The following is a 24,814-nucleotide window of genomic DNA, read 5'->3' as shown; positions in this document are numbered from 1 at the left end:
TATCTATCTAAATTTCAGCAGCAAGTTTCTCAATGCTAATTACTTGAGACTTTCTTAGGCAATAAGCATGATGGATGGGTCCCACTGTTTTCTTATATTCGAGGCTGCGAATGCCGTGTGCCCTGCGTCGGATTGTACGGGGAAAAAACACTTATCCGAACCGCGTGGTCGATACGGCGGCTCCTCGCCCCTTCACGTGACTCACGTGGTAGATTCAGCCCTTGTTCTTCAGACCGAACGATCTGATTAATTATGGTTCGGTTCGGGAGGATTTGTGGCTCGAGGAAATGAACCAAGGATGTGGGCCCCTTCTTCCACGGCGGCTGGGGGTTGGTGGGTGAACGGCGGCCCTCACTCGGTTTCTCTTCCCTGATATATAGCTTATCCGCCCCGAGCTCGCAGGTGGAGGGAAGGTAGAGAGAAGCAGGTCCATTGATGGCGTATGCGGCTTCGTCTTCCTTGCCTTCTTCGAAACCCTTCCTCGGGGGATCGAGAACCGACGGCTTGTCCGGCCTCGCCTTCCGGCTGCCGTCCACCGTCGACCAGATCTCCATCCGGTGGCGGATTTCCCCTGCTCCTCGAAGGCTCGGTGATCTTTTTTTCCTCCTCCCACCCCTTACCTGTCTTCCTATGGTTTCTTTACGTTGATGATCGATAGGGGTAAAAACAGACATGACGTATACGCCGGATTTGACATAACACACCATGACATCAGCCACCTATGGGCGGCACGCTGTCCCAGGGGATGAGCATTAACACCCACATAATCTGCACCCTCACTCACCGTACCCAGACGATCTCATCGTATGACCTTCCACGACCGGTCAAGACAGGAGAAGGCATCAACCGAGGAAGCAAGCACTAATGTTGACTTGATGTGCGCCAACGTCACCATCCCTCAGCCAACGAACTTCAGCATTTGACTCCATGCGCCCGACCGAGGCAAAGGAGCACGTCGACCGAGGCGTGCCCATACCCTGCGGTAGCCAGGTTCGCCACGCAACCCCAGTGCCCTGCAAGCGGCCACATCAGGTAACATCAAATTCATCTACAAATACCCCAGAGTTCTAGACGAAGGGGGGAACTTCGACTACTCGACTAAAAACCCTCTCCGTCTCACGGACTGGGTCCAAAAAACTCCTCTCCAAGGAACTGACTTGATCGTCGGAGGGGTCGGGCCGAACCACCGACCCGACCTGTGTGCAGGTACTCGACCGAAGCTGACCCGGCGTCGTGGACCTCTCCAGCCAAATCCCCCGTAATCGACCGCCACAAGATCTCGAGAGGAACTGTGCCTAATCCCAGCCATTCGGACCGCTAAACCAGTCGCGTCGACCCCAAGGTCACGACTAAAAAAGTTACTTACCGTAACAGATTGGCGCTAGAAGGAGGGCCCGTCCGAATGTCAAGCGATCAGCGAACCCACCTTGGCGAACCCTCAACCGTCGGGCTCCCCACTCCGCGAGAATACCCCCCGCATAATGAATCCCGTGACGAACGCCCCGCGACGTCGTCTGAACGTTATTGGCAGTTATTCAATGACCCAGGCTTGTCACCTCCCTACGGCGCACCCGTCGGCCCATCACCGGTACCGCCCGAGGCCTTCCACGACCTCGCTCATCAAGTCCGAGCTCTTACGAGCAAGGTGCAGACCATCATCCCAATCGTCTCCCAACGGACCCCCCTGCAGGCGGCCCGTCCTTTGCAGCAACAGGAGACCCCCGTCCGGACTCACGCACCACTTCCCGAGCTCCCCACCTCGCCTCGAAACCCGGTGGCCCGACCCGGAAGCCGAGAGGCAGAAGACACTGTGAGCTGCCCCGAGCCCGAGGCTCCATCCGCCGACTCGACTAATGCCTTGCGAGCTCAATTGTGTCTCGTCAGTCAGCGACTCGACGAAGTACAACAAGAGGTGCGTAAGTCAAAAGGAGAGTTCAGGGCAGGCGGACAGCAAGGATCCTCGTTCGTCCCCGAGATCCAAGATCAAGCGATCCCGTCGCATTTCCGCCTTCCCTCGCTAGATGCGTATGACGGCGCCGCTGACCCAGCAGACCACGTGGCCGCTTTTCGCGCCCAGATGGCGCTATACGGGACTTCTGACGCCTTGATGTGCAGGGCGTTCCCAACAACGCTGCGAGGGCCAGCCCGCGCGTGGTACAGTGGCCTGAAAGCCGGAACCGTCGCCTCCTTCGACCAACTTGCTCGAGACTTCGAGCTTAACTTCTTGGCCTTTGCTCGGCCAAAGCCGTCTATGGCGTTGCTCCTAGGACTCAACCAGAGGGAGGACGAGCCCCTCTCCCATTTTGTGAACCGTTTTACGACCCAGATTCGGGGACTATCAGACACTCACCCCTCTCTGTTGATGCAGGCATTCATGACAGGCCTGCGCCCTTCCAGGTTCTTTTGGTCTCTCGTGGAGCGGCCCCTCGCCGCGGTCCCCGAGATGCTTCAGCGCGCTAGCCAGTTCATCGCCGCGGAGACATGGATGGCTGGGAAGCAAGAGGAGCGCAAAAAGGTCAAGTCGGAGCCGCCCCGATAGCAGCAACCCGCCGCATCCCGGCGTAAGCTGGACAAGTCCGACCCAAGGCCTCCCCTCCCCGCCTTGAGTTCGTCCCGAACAGAAATATTTCTCCATGAGAAGGGGAAGGGGTTACTCAAGAATCCCCACCCGATGAGGAACCCGCGATAGCTCGCGGACCGTTCAAAGTATTGTCGCTTCCATCAGCAGCATGGACACGACACTGAACAGTGCCGTGAACTGAAAAGACAAATTGAGGAGCTCATTCACAGAGGGCATCTCGGCCAGTACCTTCGGCCAGACGGACAGCTATCACCACGCCCGGAAGGCCCCATCGAGCATCACATCGACGTGATAGCTGGCGGTCCTGCATCAGGGGGGGTTCCCTGTCAGGCAGGAAGGCGTACGCCCGAGCCGCCTCGGACGAAGCCCCCGGACACAGGCCCGAGCCCGAGATTACATTCCCGACCGGAGTATCCGAGCAACCCGAGCACGACGACGCTCTCGTGATATCGGCCAGGATAGCCAACGCGCAGGTGAGAAGGATTATGGTCGACACTGGGAGCTCGGCCGACATACTTTACTTCGACGCCTTCCAGAAGCTCGGCCTGGCTAGAGAGAATATGAAGCTGATGTGCTCAACGCTCACCGGATTCACGGGAGACTCAATATCACCGCTGGGAGCTATTACCCTGCCCTTAACCTTAGGGGCCCTGCCAAGGTCGAAGACGGTAATGACCACGTTTCTGGTGGTCGACCTTCCCACCGCTTACAACACCATACTCGGCCGGCCAACCCTCAACAAGGTCAGAGCCGTCGTCTCGACCTACTACCAAACCATCAAGTTCCCAACTCACGCTGGGGTCGGGGAAGTTACGGGAAGCCCCCGAGAGTCCAGACGGTGCTACCTGACCACCGTTTCCTTGCACAAGAGGGCCAGGATCGAGCCACCACTGGAAGACCCGCGGGAAACAAAAAAACCGACCCCTCACCCCGAGCCAAGGGGATCCACCATCGACATACCACTACAAGAAGCTCGGCCAGACCAGACGGTCAAGGTCGGTTCGGAGCTGCCCGAGCGGGAACGGGAGCAACTCACCGGTCTCCTACGGGAGAACGCCGACATCTTCGCCTGGTCTCCATCTGACATGACGGGTGTCGATCCAGGGGTCGCACAACACCACCTCAACATCCCGCCTGACGCTCGCCCGGTGAAGCAAAAGCCCAGGCGGCAGGCCCCTGAACGACAACACGCCATACGAGAGGAGGTGGGCTGACTTTTAACGGCAGGCTTCATAGAAGAGGCCAGATATCCTTAATGGCTATCCAATGTAGTGCTCGTGAAAAAACATAATGGAAGCTGGAGGATGTGTGTTGATTACACCAGTCTCAACAATGCATGCCCGAAAGACTGCTACCCCCTCCCAAAGATCGACCAGCTGGTTGACGCAACAGCCGGACACGCACGCCTCTCTTTTATGGACGCCTATTCGGGGTACAACCAGATCAGGATGGCGCCCGAAGACGGAAAGCATACGACCTTCCTCACCGATCAAGGGGTGGGGTGTACTTCTATAAGGTCATGCCATTCGGGCTGAAGAACGTCGGGGCCACATATCATAGAACGGTAAATAAGATGTTCGCCCATCAGATCGGGAGGAACATGAAAGTTTACGTGGACGACATGATTGTGAAAAGCCAAGAGGCCGGAGCCCACCTTGCCGACCTGACCGAGGCGTTCGCCACACTACGCAAGTTCGATATGCGACTTAACCCCACAAAATGCGCATTCGGCGTCACCTCCGGGAAATTCCTCTGGTTCATCATACACGAAAGAGGAATTGACGCCAACCCGGAGAAGGTCCAGGCCATCGTCGACATGCAGTCACCCCGGACGATCAAAGACCTGCAACGACTTAACGGAAGGCTTGTCGCCCTTTCTCGCTTCCTCGCCCGGTTGGGCGATCGCTGCATCCCCTTCTTCAGGGCGCTCAAGAACCCGAAAAGCTTCCAATGGACGACGGAGTGCGAGGAGGCCTTCAAACAAATAAAGCAACGCCTTGCCAGCCTCCCCCGACTCGCCTCTGTTTCTCCCGGGGAGAAGCTGGGTCTCTACCTGGCGGGTTCCCCACATGCAGTCAGTTCTGTCCTGATCAAAGAAAGCTCCGGCGAACAACTTACGATCTACTACGTCAACCACGTCCTGAACGGACCCGAGGGGCGTTACCCGCCAATAGAAAAGCTCGCGCTCGCCCTGGTGCTGTCAGCTCGGAAGTTGCGCCCCTACTTCCAGGCCCACCCCGTGGAGGTCATCACCGACCAGCCTCTTCGACAGGTCTTATCTAAATTTGATGTTGCAAGGCGGCTCCTCAAATGGGCGGTAGAGCTCGGCGAACACGATATAAGATACGTACCTAGGACCGCCATCAAGGCCCAGGCGGTAGCCGTCTTCATCGCAGAGTTAACCCAGATGGAAGACAGGGATCTCGAGCAACCTCCCGAAGCCTGGCTCCTACACGTGGATGGCTCGGCCAGCCCAAAGGGTGCCGGCGCAGGACTAATGCTGCTCGCCCCCGACGGACGCTCGTTCGAGCGCTCCCTCCGCTTCGGGTTTAAAGCCACTAACAATGAAGCGGAGTACGAGGCACTCTTAGCAGGGCTCAGGTTGGCCCTCGAGATGCAGGTGGCCGCGATACACGTCCTCACCGACTCGCAGCTTGTGGCCGAGCAGCTCAGCGGTGGATACGAGGCTCGGGATCCGACCATGGCGAAATACCTGGCGCGGGTAAGGGACTTGACTGCCAAGTTTCCGTATTTCAAGCTATCTAATGTCCCGAGGGAGGAGAACGAGCGAGCCGACGCGCTAGCTAAGTTGGCGTCAAAGCCGACCCCCGAAGCATGGCCGGAGGTCGAGGAGCTTCCTGCCCGCGCCATCGAAGTAGCGGTTACGGCCCCTAGCAGCACGCCGATCACATGGGTACAAGAGCTGCTATGCTTCAAGCGAGATGGGACCCTTCCCCACGACGAAGTTGCGGCCCGACGCATGCGTCGTACACACGCATGGTACACCGAGGAGAGTGGGCGGCTTTATAGGCGGTCCTTCACCCACCCCCTCCTACGATGCTTGGAGCCCGACGAAGCCCGGACGGTCTTGGCCGAGATCCACGAGGGGGTCTGCGGAGAACACATCGGCAGGCGAACCCTAACACACAAAATACTCCGCCAAGGTTACTACTGGCCGACTATGTGCCGGGACGCAAAGGCTTACGCACAGCGGTGTGGTTCGTGCCAAGAACACGCCCGCACACCTCGACAGCCTGCGGTCCTGCTCAGCCCCATCGATGGTGCGTGGCCCTTCGCGCAGTGGGGTTTGGACCTGCTCGGACCTTTCCCACCGGCTTCGGGGCAGCGGAAGTACATCATCGTGGGAGTGGATTATTTCACAAAGTGGGTCGAGGCCGAGCCGTTGGCGACGATCACAGAACATCAAATGGAGAAGTTCGTGTGGAAAAACCTAATAACTCGGTTCGGGTTGCCCAAAGCCATCATTACGGATATCGAACCTCAGTTCACCGGTAGAAGGTTCCGGGAGTTCTGTGCCAGCCATGGCATCCAGCTGAGGTTCGGCGCGGTGGCCCACCCTCAGACGAACGAGCTGGCGGAGGTCACCAATCGGTCCATCTTGGACAGACTTAAAAGAAGAGTGTCCGCAGCCCGATCGGCCTGGACGAACGAACTCCCTAGCGTCCTATGGTCACTACGCACCACTCCCAAGACCGCGACGGGAGAGTCCCCGTACAGCCTGACGTTCGGAACCGAAGCTGTCTTGCCGCCCGAGGTGGCAATTGCCACCCTTCGGACAAGGAGCTATGACGAGGAAGTCTCGAACGAGGGACTTCGTGTCAGCCTCAATGTACTCGAGGAGCGACGCGCCGACGCACACCTGAAGGCCCTCTCTTACCAGAGAGCCGTCGCAAGGGTCTACAATAGAAAGGTACGACCCCGACCGATTAAGTTGGGCGACCTGGTCCTGCGAAGGGTCGAGGTCAGCGACCCGACTAGGGCAAGGGGGAAGCTGGCCCCCAAATGAGAGGGGCCTTATCGGGTTGTCGTGGTAGTCCGACCGGGTACGTACCGGCTCACGACAATAAACGGTTCTCCTTTGCCGAGAACATGGAACGTACAGAACCTTAAGAAAATTTTCGTTTGAACGAGGAATTTCTTCGTCTAGGGGGAGAGGTTCCCTAAGAGCTTGGAGGAAGAAGTCGGGCAGGAAACGTTCTCCCTTGTTTTTCGTCGAAATGGAACGACCAGAGCCTTAGAGAAGGAAGAAACTTTTCGCCTAGGGAAAGAAAACGATAAGCAAATACACTAGAGAAGTAACAGTTCTCTTTTATTCAAGGCAAAAACAGACTTACAGGACTCGGCTCCGACTTACAAAAAATTACTAACACCCTAGAAAACAGAAAATACAGGACCCGTCCTTATTACAATGAGGCGTCCAAGCGGTCGTCAAAAGGGACGTCCTCGGGCATGTCGACTTCCAGGTCCTCTGGGTAGGAAGTAAAAGGATTCTCTTCCACCTCGAGACCAGGGTGCCGAACACGGAAGCGGGACGTAGCGATCTGGTATCCATATTCAAAGGACACCCGCCCCGTCCGCGTGAGGCCGAGTTCGAACCCCTCAGATTTTTTATACGCCTCGAGGAGCTCCTTCTCCTTGTCAGGTCGGAGACGGACCTCCTCTGCCAGCGCTTCCGAGGCCGCTCTCGCCTCGGCCTTAGCTTCCTCCAGCTTCTTGCTGAGGGTACCCGCCTCCGTCCTCAGCAGACGGAGCTCAGTCTGCTCCACCCTTATTGTCTTCTGGAGCTCCTCGTTCGACTTCTGGGAAGCCTCAAGTTCCGACCTCAGGCGGGCGGCCTCCGCCTCAGACCCTGCTGCACGCTTCTCGGCAGCCGCCACAGCCTCTGGACCGGCCCCGGCTCGGACCTCCTCGACTTGGCGACGGAGCTCGGCGTTACGACTGATGAGCTCCCCGATGACTCGGCCAACGTCGCGCACCCTGTCCATCAGAGCCGTCGCATAGTGAAGGCCCTGTAGAAGGAAAGACAAATCAGCATAAGACAAACAGCCCCGAACAAAAGAGAAGAAGAGTACTTACCCAGGTCAAGGATTTGGCCGACCTGCTGAGCAAAGCCTCCGAGGGCAAAGTATACAAATCCCGAGCCATGTCGGGATGCAGTGCGCCTCGAAGGAATGCCGCGGAGACATCCCCTCCGGACCATACCTTGTCACCCCGGGATAGGCCCCCCCAACGGGCTACCAAGGGGTCACTGGGCTCCCCAAGTGAGATCTCGCCCACCAGCCGCGTCAGGAATGGCTCCTCGTCCCCGATCGGCAGGCGACACAGGTCATGAACGGAGGGAGGGCGCGGAACTTTCCCAGCCGCCCGCCGACTAGGCCCAGCGTCGCCCCGATGAGGGCCCACCTCAGCCCCCTTCGGAGGTCCCCGCTTTGCTTTCTTCCGAGGGCGCCCGGCCTCGGTCTCTAGTGGGGCGTCCTTCGTACCCGGCCGTGAGTCGGCTGGCGACGCAGGAAGGGGAGCTTGCGACGCGTCCCCTCCAAGGAGTGACCTGAGCTTCACCATTTCTACGAAAGATAAGAAAACCGTTAGTACTAAGGGTAAACCGCGCGGACACCCGAGCCAAGCGTTACTAACGTACCCAGTGGCAGCGGGCTGAGACCCGCTTCTACCAACCACTGCTCGGTCATACTCCGAAGAGCCTGGGAGCCGGGAAGAATCTCCCGCGGCCTCCCCAGGTCGTGGCGCTCTGACTCGCTCAAACTAGGGACAGTATTGTCGACCACCCTCGCGGACCACCGGACCCCAAAACCCCAGTCCTTCGCGCAACTAATGTAGAAGAACCGCCCCTTCCACCCTTTATTACTGGAAGGAGCCCCCCCGACTCAAAACCCCGTCCGGGCAGATAGAAAGTAGCCCCCCGAACCTTTAGAAAGGCGATAGCAAGAGAGGAATAGGTTTAGGGTAGGAGCGATGTTGGCCCGGTAGCATTCTCCCAAGAATACCACTAGGTAACGCCAGGAATTCGGCGCCACCTGGGACGGCGAAATTCGCCAGAAAGAGATACAGTATACGATAAGGGGGTGAAGGGGAAAGCGCAGACCCGCCTATAGGGCATCTAGGGTCAATGCGAAACCCTTCGGGATCGGGTCGTAGGCTCGTTGTCCCGGTTCAGGGGCACTCAGGACATAGTCCTTCGGGATGCTGTAACACTCCCGGAGACCCCCCAACAATGACCCACTCACGGTGGAGTCATTGTCGTGCGGCCACATCTGGGCCTCCAAGGCCCGCGCCGCTTCCCCGTCGGAGGATTCCACGGGGGACGACGAAGGGCATTCCCCTCCAGCTACGCCAAAAGGGGGAGAAGAGGAAGAAGAAGGGGACGACATCTTGACTGACCTTGACGGGAAGACGCTACGGGGAGGAAGAAGACGACGCGAGAGGCGAAGGAGAGGACTGGGGAGGAGATGGCAAGACTCGGAAAAGGAAACTCAGCGGCGAAAGATAGAAGTGAAGCGGGACGTTCGCTATTTAAAGAAGATATCCCGCCTGAACCAGCACCTCTTCACCTCCCGTGGGTGGGCGCCAGCCCACCCGCACACGTGCGTAACCATCACGCTGCATCGGAAATGACAAAAGGCGCCCCGCCTTCATAAAAACCTGACGTAGGAATCCTCCTGAAGCGGCAGCGGACTGACGCCTCGACTTTGACGCCCGGAAACGTGCGGCGAAAGCAACCGACTCCATCTCAGAAAGGAAGCTTCCAGTCCCCACGACCGTTGAACGGACAAGGGGGGGAAAATAGCGCGAGCAGCCCCCCAAGCTTTACGCCACCTGAGACCACACCTGCGCGGCCAGCCCGCCTGCGTTGTGCTCCTCGGCCCTCGGCTTTACGCCACCCGAGACCACACCTGTGCGGCCAGCCCGCCTGCGTTGTGCTCCTCGGCCCCCGACTTTACGCCACCCGAGACCACACCTGCGTGGCCAGCCCGCCTGCATTGTGCTCCTCGGCCCTCGGCTTTACGCCACCCGAGAGACCACACCTGCGCGGCCAGCCCGCCTGCGTTGTGCTTCTCGGCCCCCGGCTTTACGCTCCTCAGCCCCAGGCTTTACGCCACCCGAGACCACACCTGCGCGGCCAGCCCGCCTGCGTTGCGCTCCTCGGCCCTCGGCTTTACGCCACCCGAGACCACACCTGCGCGGCCATCCCGCCTGCGTTGTGCTCCTCGGCCCTCATCGGCTCCATAACCCCCGAATCCAACTCTGCTCGGCTGGCCCGCCTGCGTCGCATCCCTCGGATCTGCGTGGCTAGCCCACCGGAAGTCAGAAGCCATGCATCGGACCCCTTGCATGCAAAAACCGACGCATAGCTCCTTTTGGGGGGGGGAATATGATAGGGGTAAAAACAGATCTAACGTAACACGCCGGATTTGACATAACACACCATGACGTCAGCCACCCATGGGCGGCACGCTGCCCCAGGGGACGAGCATTAACACCCACATAATGTGCACCCTCACTCGCCGTACCCAGACGATCTCATCGTCTGACCCCCCATGACCAGTCAAGGCAGGAGAAGGCATCAACCGAGGAAGCAAGCACTAATGCTGACTTGATGTGCGCCAACGTCACCAGCCCTCAGCCAACGAACTTCAGCATTTGACTCCATGCGCCCGATCGAGGCAAAGGAGCACGTCGACCGAGGCGTGCCCATACCCTGCGGTAGCCAGGTTCGCCACGCAACCCAGTGCCCTGCAAGCGGCCACATCAGGTAACATCAAATTCATCTACAAATACCCCAGAGTTCTAGACGAAGGGGGGAACTTCGACTACTCGACTAAAAACCCTCTCCGTCTCACGGACTGGGTCCAAAAAACTCCTCTCCGAGGAACTGACTTGATCGTCGGAGGGGTCGGGCCGAACCACCGACCCGACCTGTGTGCAGGTACTCGACCGAAGCTGACCCGACGTCGTGGACCTCTCCAGCCAAATCCCCCGCAATCGGCCGCCACAAGATCTCGAGAGGAACTGCGTCTGATCCCAGCCATTCGGACCCCTAAACCAGCCGCGTCGACCCCAAGGTCACGGCTAAAAAAGTTACTTACCGTAACAATGATGATCATAGTATCTTGCTGTCTTTGTGAAAGGGAAAAAGAGAGATCTTTGTTTCCTGAGTGCCAGTCTTTGTGAATTTGATGGCCGATCGGTCGATCATGTGTTTTTGCGGCTAAAATTTTGTTTGAGGCATTTTCCCTTTTATTTCCTCAGCTTGATGTTGGGAATATGCTCATCATAGGCACTGTTTGTGTAAACAACTTTAAGCCGTGGCCTCGGGGCCGACGCGGCTTGGTTCGGGCCCGGTTGACGAGGGGATCTTTCCGAGGTGGCCTTCGAGTCCGTCTGGGTGGTCGCGTGCGGCGTCATTGATTCCTCCGGGAAGTGGCTCCACGCCTGGGGGGCCTAGCGGGAGACCGCTGTCTCCGTACCTGCACACGGGTCGGAAGCTCGGCTCGACCCCTCCGACGGTCAAGTCAGTTGATGTGGAGTGGGTTTTGGATGGAGAAGTAGAAGTCGAAGTCTCGTTTCCCTCCTCTTTTTCCTCCCCTTTTCATTCGGAATGTAAGGGTATTTATAGGGAAGCTTACTGTTCTCTGATGTGCCTGCTTGCAGGGGCAGGTTGGTAGCGTCTGACCTTGGTGTTAGCGTGGCGTGAAGAACTGGGTTCGAGCGGGGCGTTAATGTGCCTCGGTCGGCGCCCCGGTCTGCGTTGACATGGGGGTGTGAGGTGTTTGTTTAGGGTGGCTGACGTCACGCGCGTCTTATCGCGTTTATTACCCTCATCAGGCACTGCATCTTGAGCTTATCGCAAACATTTCTTGCTTAGATAAAGAAGGGTGTGGGGTTGATTGTATATTCGGAGATCAAATTTAGAGTATAATTAAAGAAGTTGGGGAAGCTTATGCGACGGAGGAGATTCCATTCTTTCCACCACCTAATACTTTCTGTTGCTGACCATAGCTGCTGCCGTATTTATTATTGATGTATGCATCCTTCTAAATTCTTGTATCATATATTGTCCATTTAACATAGCGTGTTAGATTTGATTGCACATGCTATGTAGTTTTCCTACCAGGATTGTTGTTTGTCGTTCCTTGGAAATGGGCATTCAAAATCTCATTTGTTAACTTATTTAAAGATGGCTATATTCTATATTTAATTACTGATGTTCTAAACTCTAACTGGAAAGTCGATTTTCAAAAGGACAGAGGTGCGGGCAGGTGGAGATAAATTTGGAAAGCACTTTGAAGTCACAACCTATGGAGAATCTCATGGAGGTGGTGTTGGTTGTATTATTAGTGGATGCCCCCCTAGAATTCCTCTTTCTGAAGAGGATTTGCAATTTGAACTTGACAGAAGGTTTTGAGCTTTACTGGCACTTACTCTGTCCTTTCCGTGTATTTTGTTTTCACTACATTTGACTGGGTGTGATTTAGTTTAACATTTATGTTTGACCTCCAGGAGACCAGGTCAGAGCAGGATAACCACACCAAGGAAGGAAACTGATACATGTCGAATTCTCTCGGGACTATTTGAAGGTAGGTCACACGGTTTTCTCTTGTTTTTTTTTTAATCTTTCCTTTTGTTGTTCTGCTATCATATAACGTAACCCTATGAATTAGCATGCTCTTCTAGTTTGCTGATGTAAGAATTTTTTTTATTGTAGGAACGACAACTGGAACTTCAATTTGTGTTTTTGTACCAAATACAGATCAAAGAGGACATGTGAGTTCTTGCTGTGACAGTAAGACTATTGTATTCATTCAGATACAAAACAGTTCAGTCAACACCTGAAAGTTTCATCTAGTACTGTTGCTTCATGGTTTTAATAAAAAAGCCATCAAATAAAAGTAAAATCTAACTTAGCAAGATTCCCCTCCTGAGGTCGGAAGCTATGTTTATATATTTACCTTCTTTTGGTGTATAATAATCTCATGTTTGGTTTTTGCAGGACTACAGTGAAATGTCAATTGCATATAGGCCTTCTCATGCAGACGCAACATATGACTTTAAGTATGGTCTGAGAGCGATACAGGTAACAGATGTTCCTTCTTGTTGCTATCGTATCTTTAAATAGTCTTAGAGTCCAGTCTGTACTCTGTAGTATATGTTTTATACTCATGAAATGTCTATTTTCGTTGATATTTATCATGATAATCGTCAAATATCCACAATTGATGTTTACTGAAATGGAACTATAGGGAGGTGGCAGATCATCAGCAAGAGAAACCATCGGTAGAGTTGCTGCTGGAGCTCTTGCAAAGAAGATTCTTAAAATGTATGCTGGAACTGAGGTGGGTTTATGTGTTGTCTTATGTTCACATGTTTTTTCGTAAATTCTGAAGTTGAACTTATGCTGTGGGTAACCTATCATACACTTATGATGCGTTGATCTCACACTTGCTTTTATATCTTATTCTTGAATTGGAGATTTTAGTTATCTGGATTTCTCTGCCCTTTACCCCATATATCGGTTAATGCTGCTTGAAAGTTGATCATCCTCTGTTTATTGTGCTCTGGAATACTGGCCAGGATAGAGTAGGCATGGTTTTTGGACAGTATGATTTGTAGTGTGTGTGTTCTGAATATCCATAATACAGTTAGAAGTAACCAATTCTTTGTCGGTGTAAACTATTAAAATATTTTATGATATTAAGTTTGCAGATAAAAGTGCATAAGGTGCACTTCAGGCTTCTGCAATTTGTTGGGTACTGTGAACGGCAAGCAATTGCAATTACCTTATCATGAATGATTCTAAGTCTGATGTGCAGATCTGAAGTTCTATGTCACTGTCCTTGTACGTCCCACCATTACCTTATCATGAATGATTCTAAGTCTGATGTGCAGATCTGAAGTTCTATGTCACTGTCCTTGTACGTCCCACCATTGTTTCCCGTTTCTAATCTGTTCAAGCATAATATGGTCATCTAACATGGTTATATGAACATGCTAATTAACTGGTTTCAATGCTTCCACCTGCAGCGGTTGTCGGCTAGAAAATACGTAATGCTTCGGTGGTTGCATAATGGTTATAGGTCTATTTGATTTTAACATCACTTTTGTTCCTTTCCCACAGATCCTAGCATATGTTTCTCAAGTTCATAAAGTTGTGCTTCCTGAAGGGGTTGTTGATAATGAGACGGTGACCCTTGATGAGGTATAATGTCGATCAATTCTTCAAAATATTATTCCTCTTTTTTTCCCTTTAGTATTATATGGTTAAATGACTGCATTTCTGCTGAAAAATTACCAGATTGAGAGTAATATAGTCAGATGCCCGGATCCAGAATATGCTCGGAAGATGATTGAGGCCATTGATGCTGTGCGAGTTAAAGGAGAATCTGTTGGTGGCATTGTGACTTGCATTGCAAGAAATGTTCCACGTGTAATTATTTCACCTATGATTTGAAGTATTCTGTCCTTTGTGACTTGGATTAATTGGAAAACTTAATTGCCGGATGTGTTTTCTTATATTTTCTGAGCTTATTCTCAAACTCATCCACTGATATCTATCAGGGACTTGGGTGTCCTGTCTTTGATAAACTGGAGGCTGATTTGGCAAAAGCTATGTTGTCTCTGCCTGCAACAAAGGGATTTGAGTTTGGCAGCGGATTTGCAGGTAAGTAATCATGGAGTGTGGACCGGCATTATCTTGTCTGATGCTCTACTAACACCATCGATATCTTCATCAGCATTTCCATTGTAAGCATCTGATATTTTGATTGTTTTCTCTCTGTTATTGGCTCAAAACTACCTTTTAGGTACTTTTTTGACTGGAAGTGAGCATAATGATGAGTTCTACATGGATGAGCTTGGCAATGTGCGAACAAGAACAAATCGATCGGGCGGTATTCAGGTCTGTCTGTCTTTGTGTTAATTATCTACATTTTTATGGAGTTTGACCTTGCAAATACTCTGGCTTTCTGAAATATAACGATTCCTCTTTACAGGGAGGGATATCCAATGGTGAAACCATATATATGAGAATAGCTTTTAAACCAACATCTACAATTGGGGTAAGCTGGCTTTAAATCAACGTATGCCTGTTAGTATAAATGACATTCCATGCACCTACCTCTCTGATCTCTGTTGAATTAACGATTTTAAGCCCTTATGTGATGTTAAAATGGAAACAAAATCTTACTTTTTTTTTTTTTTCTGAATAAATGGTTTCATTTCAATAACCATCTCATATCCTTGGTGGAAAGCAAATTTTGTACGCCGTCATGGGAGTAACACAATGCAACAGTGAAACCCCTTGGTGTAGGCTCATCGTTGAAGTACTTTTATATACATTTGTTTCTTAGTTGTATTATGCATCTTATTATGATCTGTCCATTTCATCAGAAAAAGCAGAATACAGTAACTAGAGACAGACACGAAACTGAGCTTATAGCAAGAGGCCGCCACGATCCTTGTGTAGTCCCTCGAGGTCTGATTTCATTTCCAATTCATCCCTTCATCTGGTTTGCTCCAATTTAACATTCACATCGAGGACTTATTTGATGTTCTTCAGCCGTTCCGATGGTAGAAGCCATGGTAGCTCTGGTGCTGTTGGATCAACTGATGGCGCACACAGCACAATGTGGATTATTTCCTTCTAATCCAGCCCTCCAGCAACAAATTGTTCCGGCACCCGATGGATCGTTGCTCACTCAAGAGACTGCTTAGTATGACGATGTGGATCGTGGCTTCACTAGACATGATTGAGGTTCCATTTTACTGAATCCAAATAGTTGGTAATGGATGCTTGTTGTTGTTGTAGTCGTCGTCGAGTTTAATAACTCCAACTATGGTTTGAGATTTAAAAGAACACTTGTTCGTGATCAATGATATCAGGCAGTAATATTCGTTTGTTTGAGTCTGGTCGGGTGCTGTGACTTGTTGAGCTATCCCTTTCTGCAAATTTAACAGCGTCACTAAACCAGCCATTTCTGTGACAGTTGGATTGGATGATGGCACATCGTCCTGAGATGCTTATCGACCATGAATTGAAGCCAAGAGCCGCGGAAGATAGCACCGGAGATGATGGATGCCCCCATATCAATGTAGGAAGAGAAGAAGGACGAGTAACGAGGAGAGCGAAAGGGGGAGATAGCTGACCCCAACATTGATGGGACAAAGCCGTGTCATGATTTATGTCTTGTAGGGACCGTCGCAGTGGGTGGGTTGGGTTGGGTTGACCTTTCGGTATTGCAAACCCCACCACTGGCCACAAGCACTCCAACGAAGACCACATCCATGATTACTGACTGCATCTTTTTCCTCTTTCTGATGCTGACCACTCTTTTTTTCTTTCTATTTTTCCAACATTACACAGATAACAAAGCCGGAAAAATACTGTAAAGAGAGACCAATCCATGTTGATGAGCAGAGGTGGGTCGAATAAGGTTCGCCTACGATCACCGGGAGTCGCCGCCAGTGGCTAAGTGCCGTCGGCTTCGGAGATTCATTCCAATGTGCGGCCTCTCGGCGGTGAGAATTGCTGCGACTCTTTTCCCTCCTTACAAGTTACTTATTTGTCTCACCATCTCATACCACCACCATAACATAACATGCATCATCAATCATGTCAGCACAGGAAATAACAATCAACTTGCATCCATATAAATTTGCCATAAAACTCATGATAATTATATATAAATATAAAATTACGTCTTAGTTGAAGTCAAAGTGGTGTTGACTTAATTTCAAAAAATGTGGTGCTCATGCAAAGCCAATTTTTGTTTAATTTCGAACTCACAAACCAATATTTGATTTCTCTTTACCAAAACACTATTATTAATTTTTATCTTGTTTATTGCATTCGAGCAACAAAAGGAAGGTTGACGTACATAAACAAACGCTCAAGTGACTCCTCTGTTCCCAGTCACATCTGCAGCTTGAATTCGCACTTCACATCTCACCCCTCCCTATCATTATTGATATGCAGTTTAATTTTATCATTTAATTAATTTTTAATTATTTATTTGCCTAACAATTGATATATATATATATATATATATATATATATATATATATCTATGAGAGAGAGAGAGAGAGAGAGAGAGAGAGAGAGAGAGGTTTTGGGAAAAATGGTAAGCGTTTTAGTTGCTTTTCGTCTTAGATGCGCGCAAGACGAGTTGATCTCTCTGTTCTGTTCCACTACGACCAGGAGAGAGAGGGAGAGGGGAAAACCCTATTAGGAGGCGTCGCGACGGAGCCCTAGATTCCGGCGGGATCCCCTGGAAAACGCAGGAGGAGGTGCCTTTGCTCATCGGTGGCGGCGCCGCGCGGATCCGGATCTTGTCCGGCGGCGTCGGCCAAGTTTGGCCGGGAGGGACAGAGGTGCTGCTGGAGAAGGGGTGGGAGGCAGGATCTTGCCTCCTGTCCGCCATCGGAGGGTGATATCTTCCCGTGGGGCTCCTTGGGAGTGCGGGAGCGTGGGCGAGGATGTATAAGAACCAGCTGCAGGAGCTGGCGCAGCGGAGCTGCTTCAACCTGCCGTCGTACACGTGCATACGCGAGGGGCCGGACCACGCGCCGAGGTTCAAGGCGGCCGTGAACTTCAACGGCGAGGTGTTCGAGAGCCCGAGCTTCTGCACCACGCTGCGGCAGGCGGAGCACTCGGCGGCGGAGGTGGCTCTCGCCGCCCTATCCCACCGCGGTCCCTCCCACTCCCTTGCCGCCTGGATCCTGGTCAGTACCCGGTGGCTTACCCTCTCCTCCCCTCTTTCTCTCGTCAATCCATACACCAAACCATAAAAAAATCGATTTTTTTTTCTTCGTCCTCACCTCACAAAATTAGGTGAAAAAAGTTAATGTTTTTCCCTTCCGTGTTTTGCACTTCCGTTCTATTTTGCAGCTTCATAAAGTTGTTTTTTTAAGCAATCATTGTTATATTGAGTAGGAACTTCAATTAATCGATAAAGTAACTTTTGGGGAAAAAAAATCAAAATTGTGATTCTTTCTTCTTCATTTGTTTCTGTTAGACCGAACAAAAATTGGTTCTTTAGGGACAAATGAAGAAAGAAAAGAAAGGGATTTTTTTTCTAGGTAATGAATTGACTCGCTTTCTTCTTCTTCTTCGTTCCTTCGTTTGGTTCGGGTTTTAGTTAAGGCAAGCTTCGTCGGCACGGCGACGGAGTCATCGTCCTTTGAATAATCCCCTTTTGTTCTCGCTTACCACAGACCACTTGTTTTACTTCTACGAACCTTATCTACCTGTCTGGATTCTTGCGCGTGGTTCTCCGTTAGGGTTTTGCGTTGTTAAACTAGTCCAAACATAACGATCAAAGACTTTTTGGAAACCCCAGGTAAAGGTGCGTTTTTGTCACGAAAACCGTGCTTCTCAGCCAGCGTCTCGGGTTTCGTGTCATGTTATTATATTCGTCTCAATCTTTGTCTTATAGGTTTACCGACCTGTATGTGGTATATAATAATCAGCTGTTCTGGCTCCAGTTTAATCTTTTATTCCAGCCGATGTCTAGTTTTGATGTACTAATAACTTTGTTAATTCTGCTGTATGAATGCTGACTCTGCTTTTGATTGTCTGTACGAGTCTGTTGTCGATTCATGTGTATAGAAATAAGTGACTATTAAAGGGGCTAACCTTTTGAGATAATGGTGGGAACATGAGACTTGTGGTTTTGAATTTTTGTTGCCTCACCTAAACACACCACGGGGGCATGCAAGTGGATTGCAGCTACCAAGTGGGAAGAAGGTCGACAAATTGTCTTTTGGTCAACGGCTCTGTAGGTAGAATTATTGTGGATCTGGTGATTATTGTCATAATTGTTTCTGTAGCAGCTTTGAACCTTTAAAATGATTAGAAGCTTTTGTTATCCTTTATAGTTTTTCAAGCGAAGAACAATAAATATGATTAAAGGTGATTATTTTTCTCATCATGTCTTGCAAACATTAAAGGTGATTAAAGGCAGAAGAACATCGAACATGATAGAATAAGCATTGCAATCACTTTATTTGTGCTTAGCAAAATTCTGGGTTTCAACTTGCCAACCTACCACATGGATTGTAGAAGCCTTCATCTTCTTGGTGAAGCCTTTTCCACTAAGATTCTAAGTTCAGAAGGTTCCATGGATGGGATTAAGTTCATGATTAAGCTATAATATATCATGAGTCTTAGCTAATGTTGTAACTTATATTTAGGGAACACATTGTATTCTCTGTCGGACCTTTTATCCCCTTTGTTATACTCTCGATAGCACCGAGTAATGCAGGTCAGTGTTGGTACATCTTGTCTGATCACGTCAATGTTTTGTTGGAGTTATATAAAATATTGTCAAGAATAGTCTCCAGAATATCTCAAGATATGGACATTCCTCTTTGCCGATGTGCCATGATATACTGTTTAAGCTTACTGGGTTCACAAATTAGGTATGTGAATAGATAACCTTCCTCTGACAGTTTGTGTTGTTTCTGGTGGACTTTCTTCTGTTGCTATAAGCCTTCTGTTATGTGTTATAACATATAGATAAAACAAGCCTAAAGAATTATGTGCCTTTCATCTGAAGAATTATAAATATTAGTATCGCAAATTGCTTTAGCTGTAATTGTATCACGTCTACCTTTGTTTTGCTGCTGTAACTGTGCTTGTATCATGTATACCTTTTTTTTTATGCATCAGTATGATTTAGGCTCTAATATATGCTTATGCAGTCCGTTGACTGTGGTCATCATTAAATAAGATATCACACCAACTCGAAGTGTACGAACTTGAGCTCTCTCTTGAGTAGGCTTGTGTGACAGTCAATATAATTCTGTAGCATAGACAATATGTGGCCTTCCAACCTGTTACTAGTGCCAAAGATACAGCATAAATGAAAGCTTTTCTGATGAACTTATCCTTTCTAAATTCTGTTAAATAATCTTCATGAATTTTTGGTATTGATTATGATGTCTTAACAGGATGAGACAGGGGTTTATAAGAACCTCCTGCAGGAAATTTCCCAGAGAGTTGGGGCACCTTTGCCATCATATACCTCAGTGCGTTCAGGTCTGGGACACCTGCCTGTCTTTACATGCACAGTGGAACTTGCTGGAATCACGTTTACAGGCGAACCTGCTAAGAACAAGAAGCAGGCAGAAAAAAATGCTGCTTTGGCAGCATGGTCATCATTGAAACGATGTGAGTCACTAACATGTTATTGCTGGCATGCTTACAATGATATAGATTTGCTTGTTATGTGAATCCTCAATTGCATGCTTGATGGGGAGATTAGATGCTCTTTTAGAGAACGGAAACTAGTAAGAAGCCAAAGATATGGAAGACATGATAAGCATAAGTGTAACTCAAAACTGCTTAAATGACTAATTATATGTGATTATTTGCAAATAAAAACACTTATTTATCTAAAGAGGTTAGTTTGGAATTTCATGAGTTATATTGTTAGCCATTGAAGAAATTTGTTCTAGTAATATTTAGAAAAATAAAAGAAAAAAGAATAAAAAGAAAAATTAACTTTCTTGATGCTCCTAGTTGATGTCTGTATTTTGTCATTTTCTAAGGCAAGGTGTTTAATTTCGAATATCAAAACATGTGTCGGTCCATGGCCAGACCAATATGGATCTGATCCATTTTGTAAAGGCATACTAACCCATGGTACATAGGAACATATTGAGGTACAAGGGGGCAAGAGGCAACAAAGAAGCTGACAAGGGTGGAGGCGACAGAGAAGAAGAGGATGAGGTAGTGTCGATAATGTCACACCCTGGTACGAATTGACTCATACGTCGAGAAAATCGTATCGTGCGTGAACCCCTCTTCAAAAATCTATTGTACAGAGTTGTATATATTTTTTTTCTTAATATAATCTCATAAATAATTATCTTATTTATCAGACTTAACTATCACCTCATCTTCGATACTCCCTCAAGTCACTCCAGTTGGTTCGCCAACTTGAAACTATCATCATACTATCTTGAAACAATCTACACTGTAATTTGCGAAAGTAATTTTGGGTGAGTATAAATGCTTTGTAGGGAATACATATCAAATAAAATAATAACAATAACATATTGATTAAATGTCATAATGAATTAATTGTACGTATGATATGTGAGTCATATAACAATGAATAAGAGTACAAAATCATATGAGTAATTAGGGATCATGCGTAGATCATAAGAATACGTGCAATATGCTTTCATGCAATATTATCTATAAATATAGTCAGTCATCCATGTGCACTTCACGAAGATTCGACTTTCAAGTCGAATATCTGACGAATACTTCTCTCAATAACGGATGGAGAATGACCATATAATAAGTCTTATAATTGCCACATGCACTAATACAACATAATATGTACAAAATTCAATTATCCATACATATTATCATCAATATCCAAGCAAAGTTGGACACCTGATGGTGCGCTCTCCCAATAGCATATAGTGAGGTTTTACTCCAATGGGATGAGTTCATCTTCCATGATAGAGAACTCATATTCCACTCCCAATAGCAGATGGAGTGATGTCCCTCATTTGCCAAAGTAGAGACACATTCTTTCCAATATCAAATGGATGAATCATCTAGCTACCACGTCTGATAACTTGCTAATCCCCGAAGGGAATCACCCTCCAATATATTGGCTCTCTTGTAATTGACAAGGATTATCCAGGTCCTTTTATCATATTAAAACCACATATCATCTTATAACATGTCATCATTCATCATTATCATTGTATGATTATGTCATTGTACCATCAGCTCACTCAATCAGGTACTCAATCACAAGACAACAAATCATATTGGGAGGATGATATAGGGGATTCGATCCAGCAGGTGCTACTTGTTGCATGATGGGCCCGAAGCTCCTATCATGTAGGGCATAATTACATGGATATCTCACATCTAACCTAACTAGATTATTCATCTGTCTGTCAATCATGCATCAAATATGCATGTGCATATGCAAGATTCCATAAATGCATCAATAGGGATGTAGGAACATCGATCACTTACCATGCATCAAACATGTACATGCATTTATGAGATAACATAGATTTATCAGTAGGAATGTAAGTCAATAGTGCAAGTATCACTTAAGCATGATATGTGCTTCAAAATGACCAAGAGGAAAAGCCACAGTGTGACTTCATGTTAGATTGTAAATCTTGTGCATGCAATTGGGATGGCCCTGCAGTTGGTCATACATCCCATAATGGATCACACCCTAAAATTAGACCTTAAAGTTCCACAAATAAAAGTGTAGGTGGGGACAACATGAGAAACACCATATACTAAGGGGAACTAACAAGTGCATTGATGATAGCAATATGATCGTCCAATTGACAATGATGTGTATGATCATGTGTACTAAACCATAGAAGGTGTACAACAGCATCCTTGTAATATAATGGCTGAAAGATAGTTTCTGGAAAGCCTACCTTTACTTTCAAGAAATCCTAGAATGCAGAATTACATTAGTCTTGATGTCAAAACGTAAGTGCCCAACTGCTACACAAGGGGCATGCTCACTAGGCTGCACTCTTTTAGGATTGTAGTGGACAAAGGCCAGCCAAGGTTATGGTAGTTTGCAGCTTGGTGAATGAATATAATGCACATAATTGACTGTACAAAGAGAGTGGAAGATATCACTTCCAAAGGCCATGGTGGAGGCAAGACTTAGTGGCTGCTCAGATGCTGTGTTCATAGCCTTGTGCAAGAATAAGAGATACTATTTGAAGGAAGCAGGAAGAGCACGGACCAAGGGAGACATGATTTCCTTTAGGGTGTATGGTGCACAAGTGTTGCCTGTGCATGTCCAAGATCATATGTTGTGGATGAGTTGGGACACATGCTCGCTCCACCAAGTGGGGCATTATTATCCTGGTATCATTGCCAGGTCAAGGTCCTATGTCGGCAGCCAGGGAACAGGGCTACCAGCATAACATGCCTTCTGATCTACCCTTCGCAGGGCTGCTGTATGGCTGCCGATCTACCCTTTGTAGGGCTGTTGTATGGCTGCGTGCAGTCACAACAGCATTCCTTTTGCAGACCAATGATGATGAGAAGAAACTTGAGGAACACGACAGAAAGAAAGATTCAGATTGCCACTAGGTTTCTTGGATCAGTACTTGTCATGCAAAATAGATGATACTAAAGAAAACACAGATCTATATTGGGAGAGGATCAACGAGATAGAGCGGGGATGGTGGCAGACAATGCTAGGTGAATCACACACGTGAGAGAGGCATTGGGAGGGGTTAGGGTTTTGATTAAGGTAAATCCTAAAGAAAATTAAAAGGAATCAAACTTACTGTCCATCCAGGCCCATTACTAGGCTTAGACTAAGCGGTAAGTCTTGCTTCACAAGTGGATCCAGCTGCAGTTGGATTTCAGGACTTCTGAAATTGATTGTTAAATTTGTTAATATTGCTGATCTTCTTCAGTTATTATCTTCTGCTGCTCGTAAATGTTCAAATTTTCTGAAACCATCTTCATGAATATACAGTGGCGAAGGAAGCAGCAAGCTCGTCAACTGAACAAAACAATGATGAGCAGGAACAGATCACGATTGCTCGAGCTCTCCTCAATTACCGCCTCAAGGAAAAAATAGCTATGGCAAACAACCCCCATGCAACTCCTTTCCCAAAGAAGTTCCCAGTTCAGCTAGATAAAAAACCAACTTCACTTCAATCTCCTCTATCTGTATCGAAGATCCTTCCTCTCATCAGACAAAACTCTATTCCAAGAGGTCGTGCAACCTCTCGTGGAATAAATGATGGAGCTCATGCATCATTCCAAGAGAACCACAATGAGCGGCCCCAGAACTTCCCTGTTGCCGCAGCAGCACCATATTTTCCAGTTAGGCCCTTCGGTCGGCCTTGCCATGGCATGGCACCCCCTGTGACAATAAGGACAGCTGTGCCAGTCTTTTCAGCCCCCCCACTTCCACCACCACCATCACAGGTATGCCAACAACGTCTGCCTGTTATTGGTCACACACAGATCCGCATGGCATCCCCAGTCCGCATCAGACAGTCCGTGCCAGTCTTTTCTGCTCCACCACCACTCCCACCTGTAACTTCAGTGATCCCAGTTCGGGTGAAGGAACCCTTGCCGGTTGTCTCACCCCCTTCATCGGACAAGGTTCTTGTGCCAGTTATCGCATCAGCATTACCTGTTCAGGTAAAAGAATCAGTGCCAGTTGCTACGGCATCTCTCTCAGTGAATGAACAGTCACCTGTTACTGCACCAGCTGTTCCAGTTCTAGTAAAGGAACCATTGTCCTCAATTCAGACACATGAGCCTTCAATCTCGCCCCTGGCCTGCCCAGCAGTGAAGCCTTCGAGTCAGATAGAGGACTTTGTGGATGGTCGTGATGCAAAGGATCTGGAAGAATCTGAATCGACAGCGATGGAGAGCTTGAAACGATTGGATATCTGTTGAATTCAGAGATCCTCTTCGCTCATGTTTTGCTCATCATGCTTCTAAGTTAATTTTGCTTTGATGTATTGCTATTAGGATTTTAGAGAGGCCACGCTACTAGAATCTTAGCTCTACAGACGCCAATCTCAAACTTGAGGCCAATTCACTTGATATGAAGGTGTGCATTCAGTCGATCTTACTTTCTGTAGTTTATCTAAATGTTCATAATTGTCCTTCAGCAGCTGAAGCTCATCTACTCTTTCAGTATCCTAACGATGAGAAGTTTTAACTCTTCTGTTCTTATCAACTACTGGTAAGCAATTGCAGTCCGAATGCAGTGCTCCCCATCTCAGATAAGTTGTGAGACCTGTTTCTTGCTTGTTTGCAGGGATGATTTGGCATGCTGTAGTGGAGTTGGTACAGTGAGTAGTAGCTCATAAGGTGATGTGTCCATCTTCTCAGACCTTAGAATCATTTTGTCTTCCATAGTTGGTAAATATTGCAGATGTATTGTGTGTTTTTCAGCAGTGTTTGCATCAGTTGGATGTTGTTTTAACCACATTTCTTTGACAAAATAGAATCACCATGCAAGAAATGGTGCCATGTCAGTGATTCTGCATGATATTAAAACTCTGCAAGGTTCAGAGGAATTGATAGGCTGAGTTTTCCCAACTAAAAGTCGAAAGAGCTTCATTTTCCGAGTCTCTACCACTGTATCTTAATAAAAAGTGGAGCTAAATATATGTGGAAACTGATCAATGCTGCATTTACTTCAGAATCACAAG

The 24,814-nt window shown here is 48.5% G+C and overlaps 2 protein-coding genes across 7 annotated transcripts; both read left to right on the top strand.

Moving 5' to 3' along the window:
* The first annotated feature begins 289 nt into the window (after window positions 1-289).
* Window positions 290-15,739, top strand: LOC135597654 (chorismate synthase 1, chloroplastic-like). Of its 3 annotated transcripts, XM_065090908.1 has the most exons (14): window positions 290-589; window positions 11,866-12,016; window positions 12,119-12,195; window positions 12,324-12,382; window positions 12,609-12,692; window positions 12,859-12,951; window positions 13,734-13,814; window positions 13,911-14,042; window positions 14,174-14,276; window positions 14,419-14,513; window positions 14,608-14,673; window positions 15,005-15,089; window positions 15,174-15,368; window positions 15,601-15,739. In XM_065090908.1, exons 1-13 carry the CDS (start codon window positions 436-438, stop codon window positions 15,326-15,328), a joined length of 1,335 nt encoding a protein of 444 aa, XP_064946980.1. In that variant the 5' UTR covers window positions 290-435; the 3' UTR covers window positions 15,329-15,368; window positions 15,601-15,739. The 3 variants fall into 3 exon arrangements, with proteins under 3 accessions (XP_064946980.1, XP_064946979.1, XP_064946978.1); XM_065090907.1 differs by lacking the exon at window positions 15,601-15,739 and having other exon boundaries at window positions 15,174-15,518; XM_065090906.1 differs by lacking the exons at window positions 11,866-12,016; window positions 12,119-12,195; window positions 12,324-12,382; ... (8 more) ...; window positions 15,174-15,368; window positions 15,601-15,739 and adding an exon at window positions 671-9,944 and having other exon boundaries at window positions 449-589.
* Window positions 15,740-15,949: 210 nt separating this feature from the next.
* LOC135597655 (double-stranded RNA-binding protein 6-like) lies at window positions 15,950-24,651 on the top strand. 4 transcript variants are annotated; one of them, XR_010481350.1, is made up of 6 exons: window positions 15,950-16,132; window positions 16,812-17,335; window positions 19,565-19,784; window positions 23,113-24,207; window positions 24,295-24,342; window positions 24,418-24,651. XR_010481350.1 is itself a non-coding variant. In XM_065090910.1 (3 exons), exons 1-3 carry the CDS (start codon window positions 17,090-17,092, stop codon window positions 24,048-24,050), a joined length of 1,404 nt encoding a protein of 467 aa, XP_064946982.1. In that variant the 5' UTR covers window positions 16,698-17,089; the 3' UTR covers window positions 24,051-24,267. The 4 variants fall into 4 exon arrangements, 1 of the variants encoding a protein (XP_064946982.1); XR_010481351.1 differs by lacking the exon at window positions 16,812-17,335; XR_010481349.1 differs by lacking the exon at window positions 15,950-16,132 and having other exon boundaries at window positions 16,698-17,335.
* The last annotated feature ends 163 nt before the right edge of the window (window positions 24,652-24,814 follow it).

Source organism: Musa acuminata, chromosome BXJ1-11, assembly GCF_036884655.1.
Source record: "Musa acuminata AAA Group cultivar baxijiao chromosome BXJ1-11, Cavendish_Baxijiao_AAA, whole genome shotgun sequence".
NCBI lineage: Eukaryota > Viridiplantae > Streptophyta > Magnoliopsida > Zingiberales > Musaceae > Musa > Musa acuminata.
This window is presented reverse-complemented; position numbering and strand designations above follow the sequence as displayed.

Coding starts and splice junctions, on each gene's coding strand:
- LOC135597654 (XM_065090906.1), top strand. CDS start 4,101: ATGCCATTCGGGCTGAAGAACGTCGGGGCCACATATCATAGAACGGTA.
- LOC135597655 (XM_065090910.1), top strand. CDS start 17,090: ATGTATAAGAACCAGCTGCAGGAGCTGGCGCAGCGGAGCTGCTTCAAC. Junction 17,336..19,564: donor CCCTTGCCGCCTGGATCCTG/GTCAGTACCCGG, acceptor ATGTCTTAACAG/GATGAGACAGGGGTTTATAA. Junction 19,785..23,112: donor ATGGTCATCATTGAAACGAT/GTGAGTCACTAA, acceptor ATGAATATACAG/TGGCGAAGGAAGCAGCAAGC.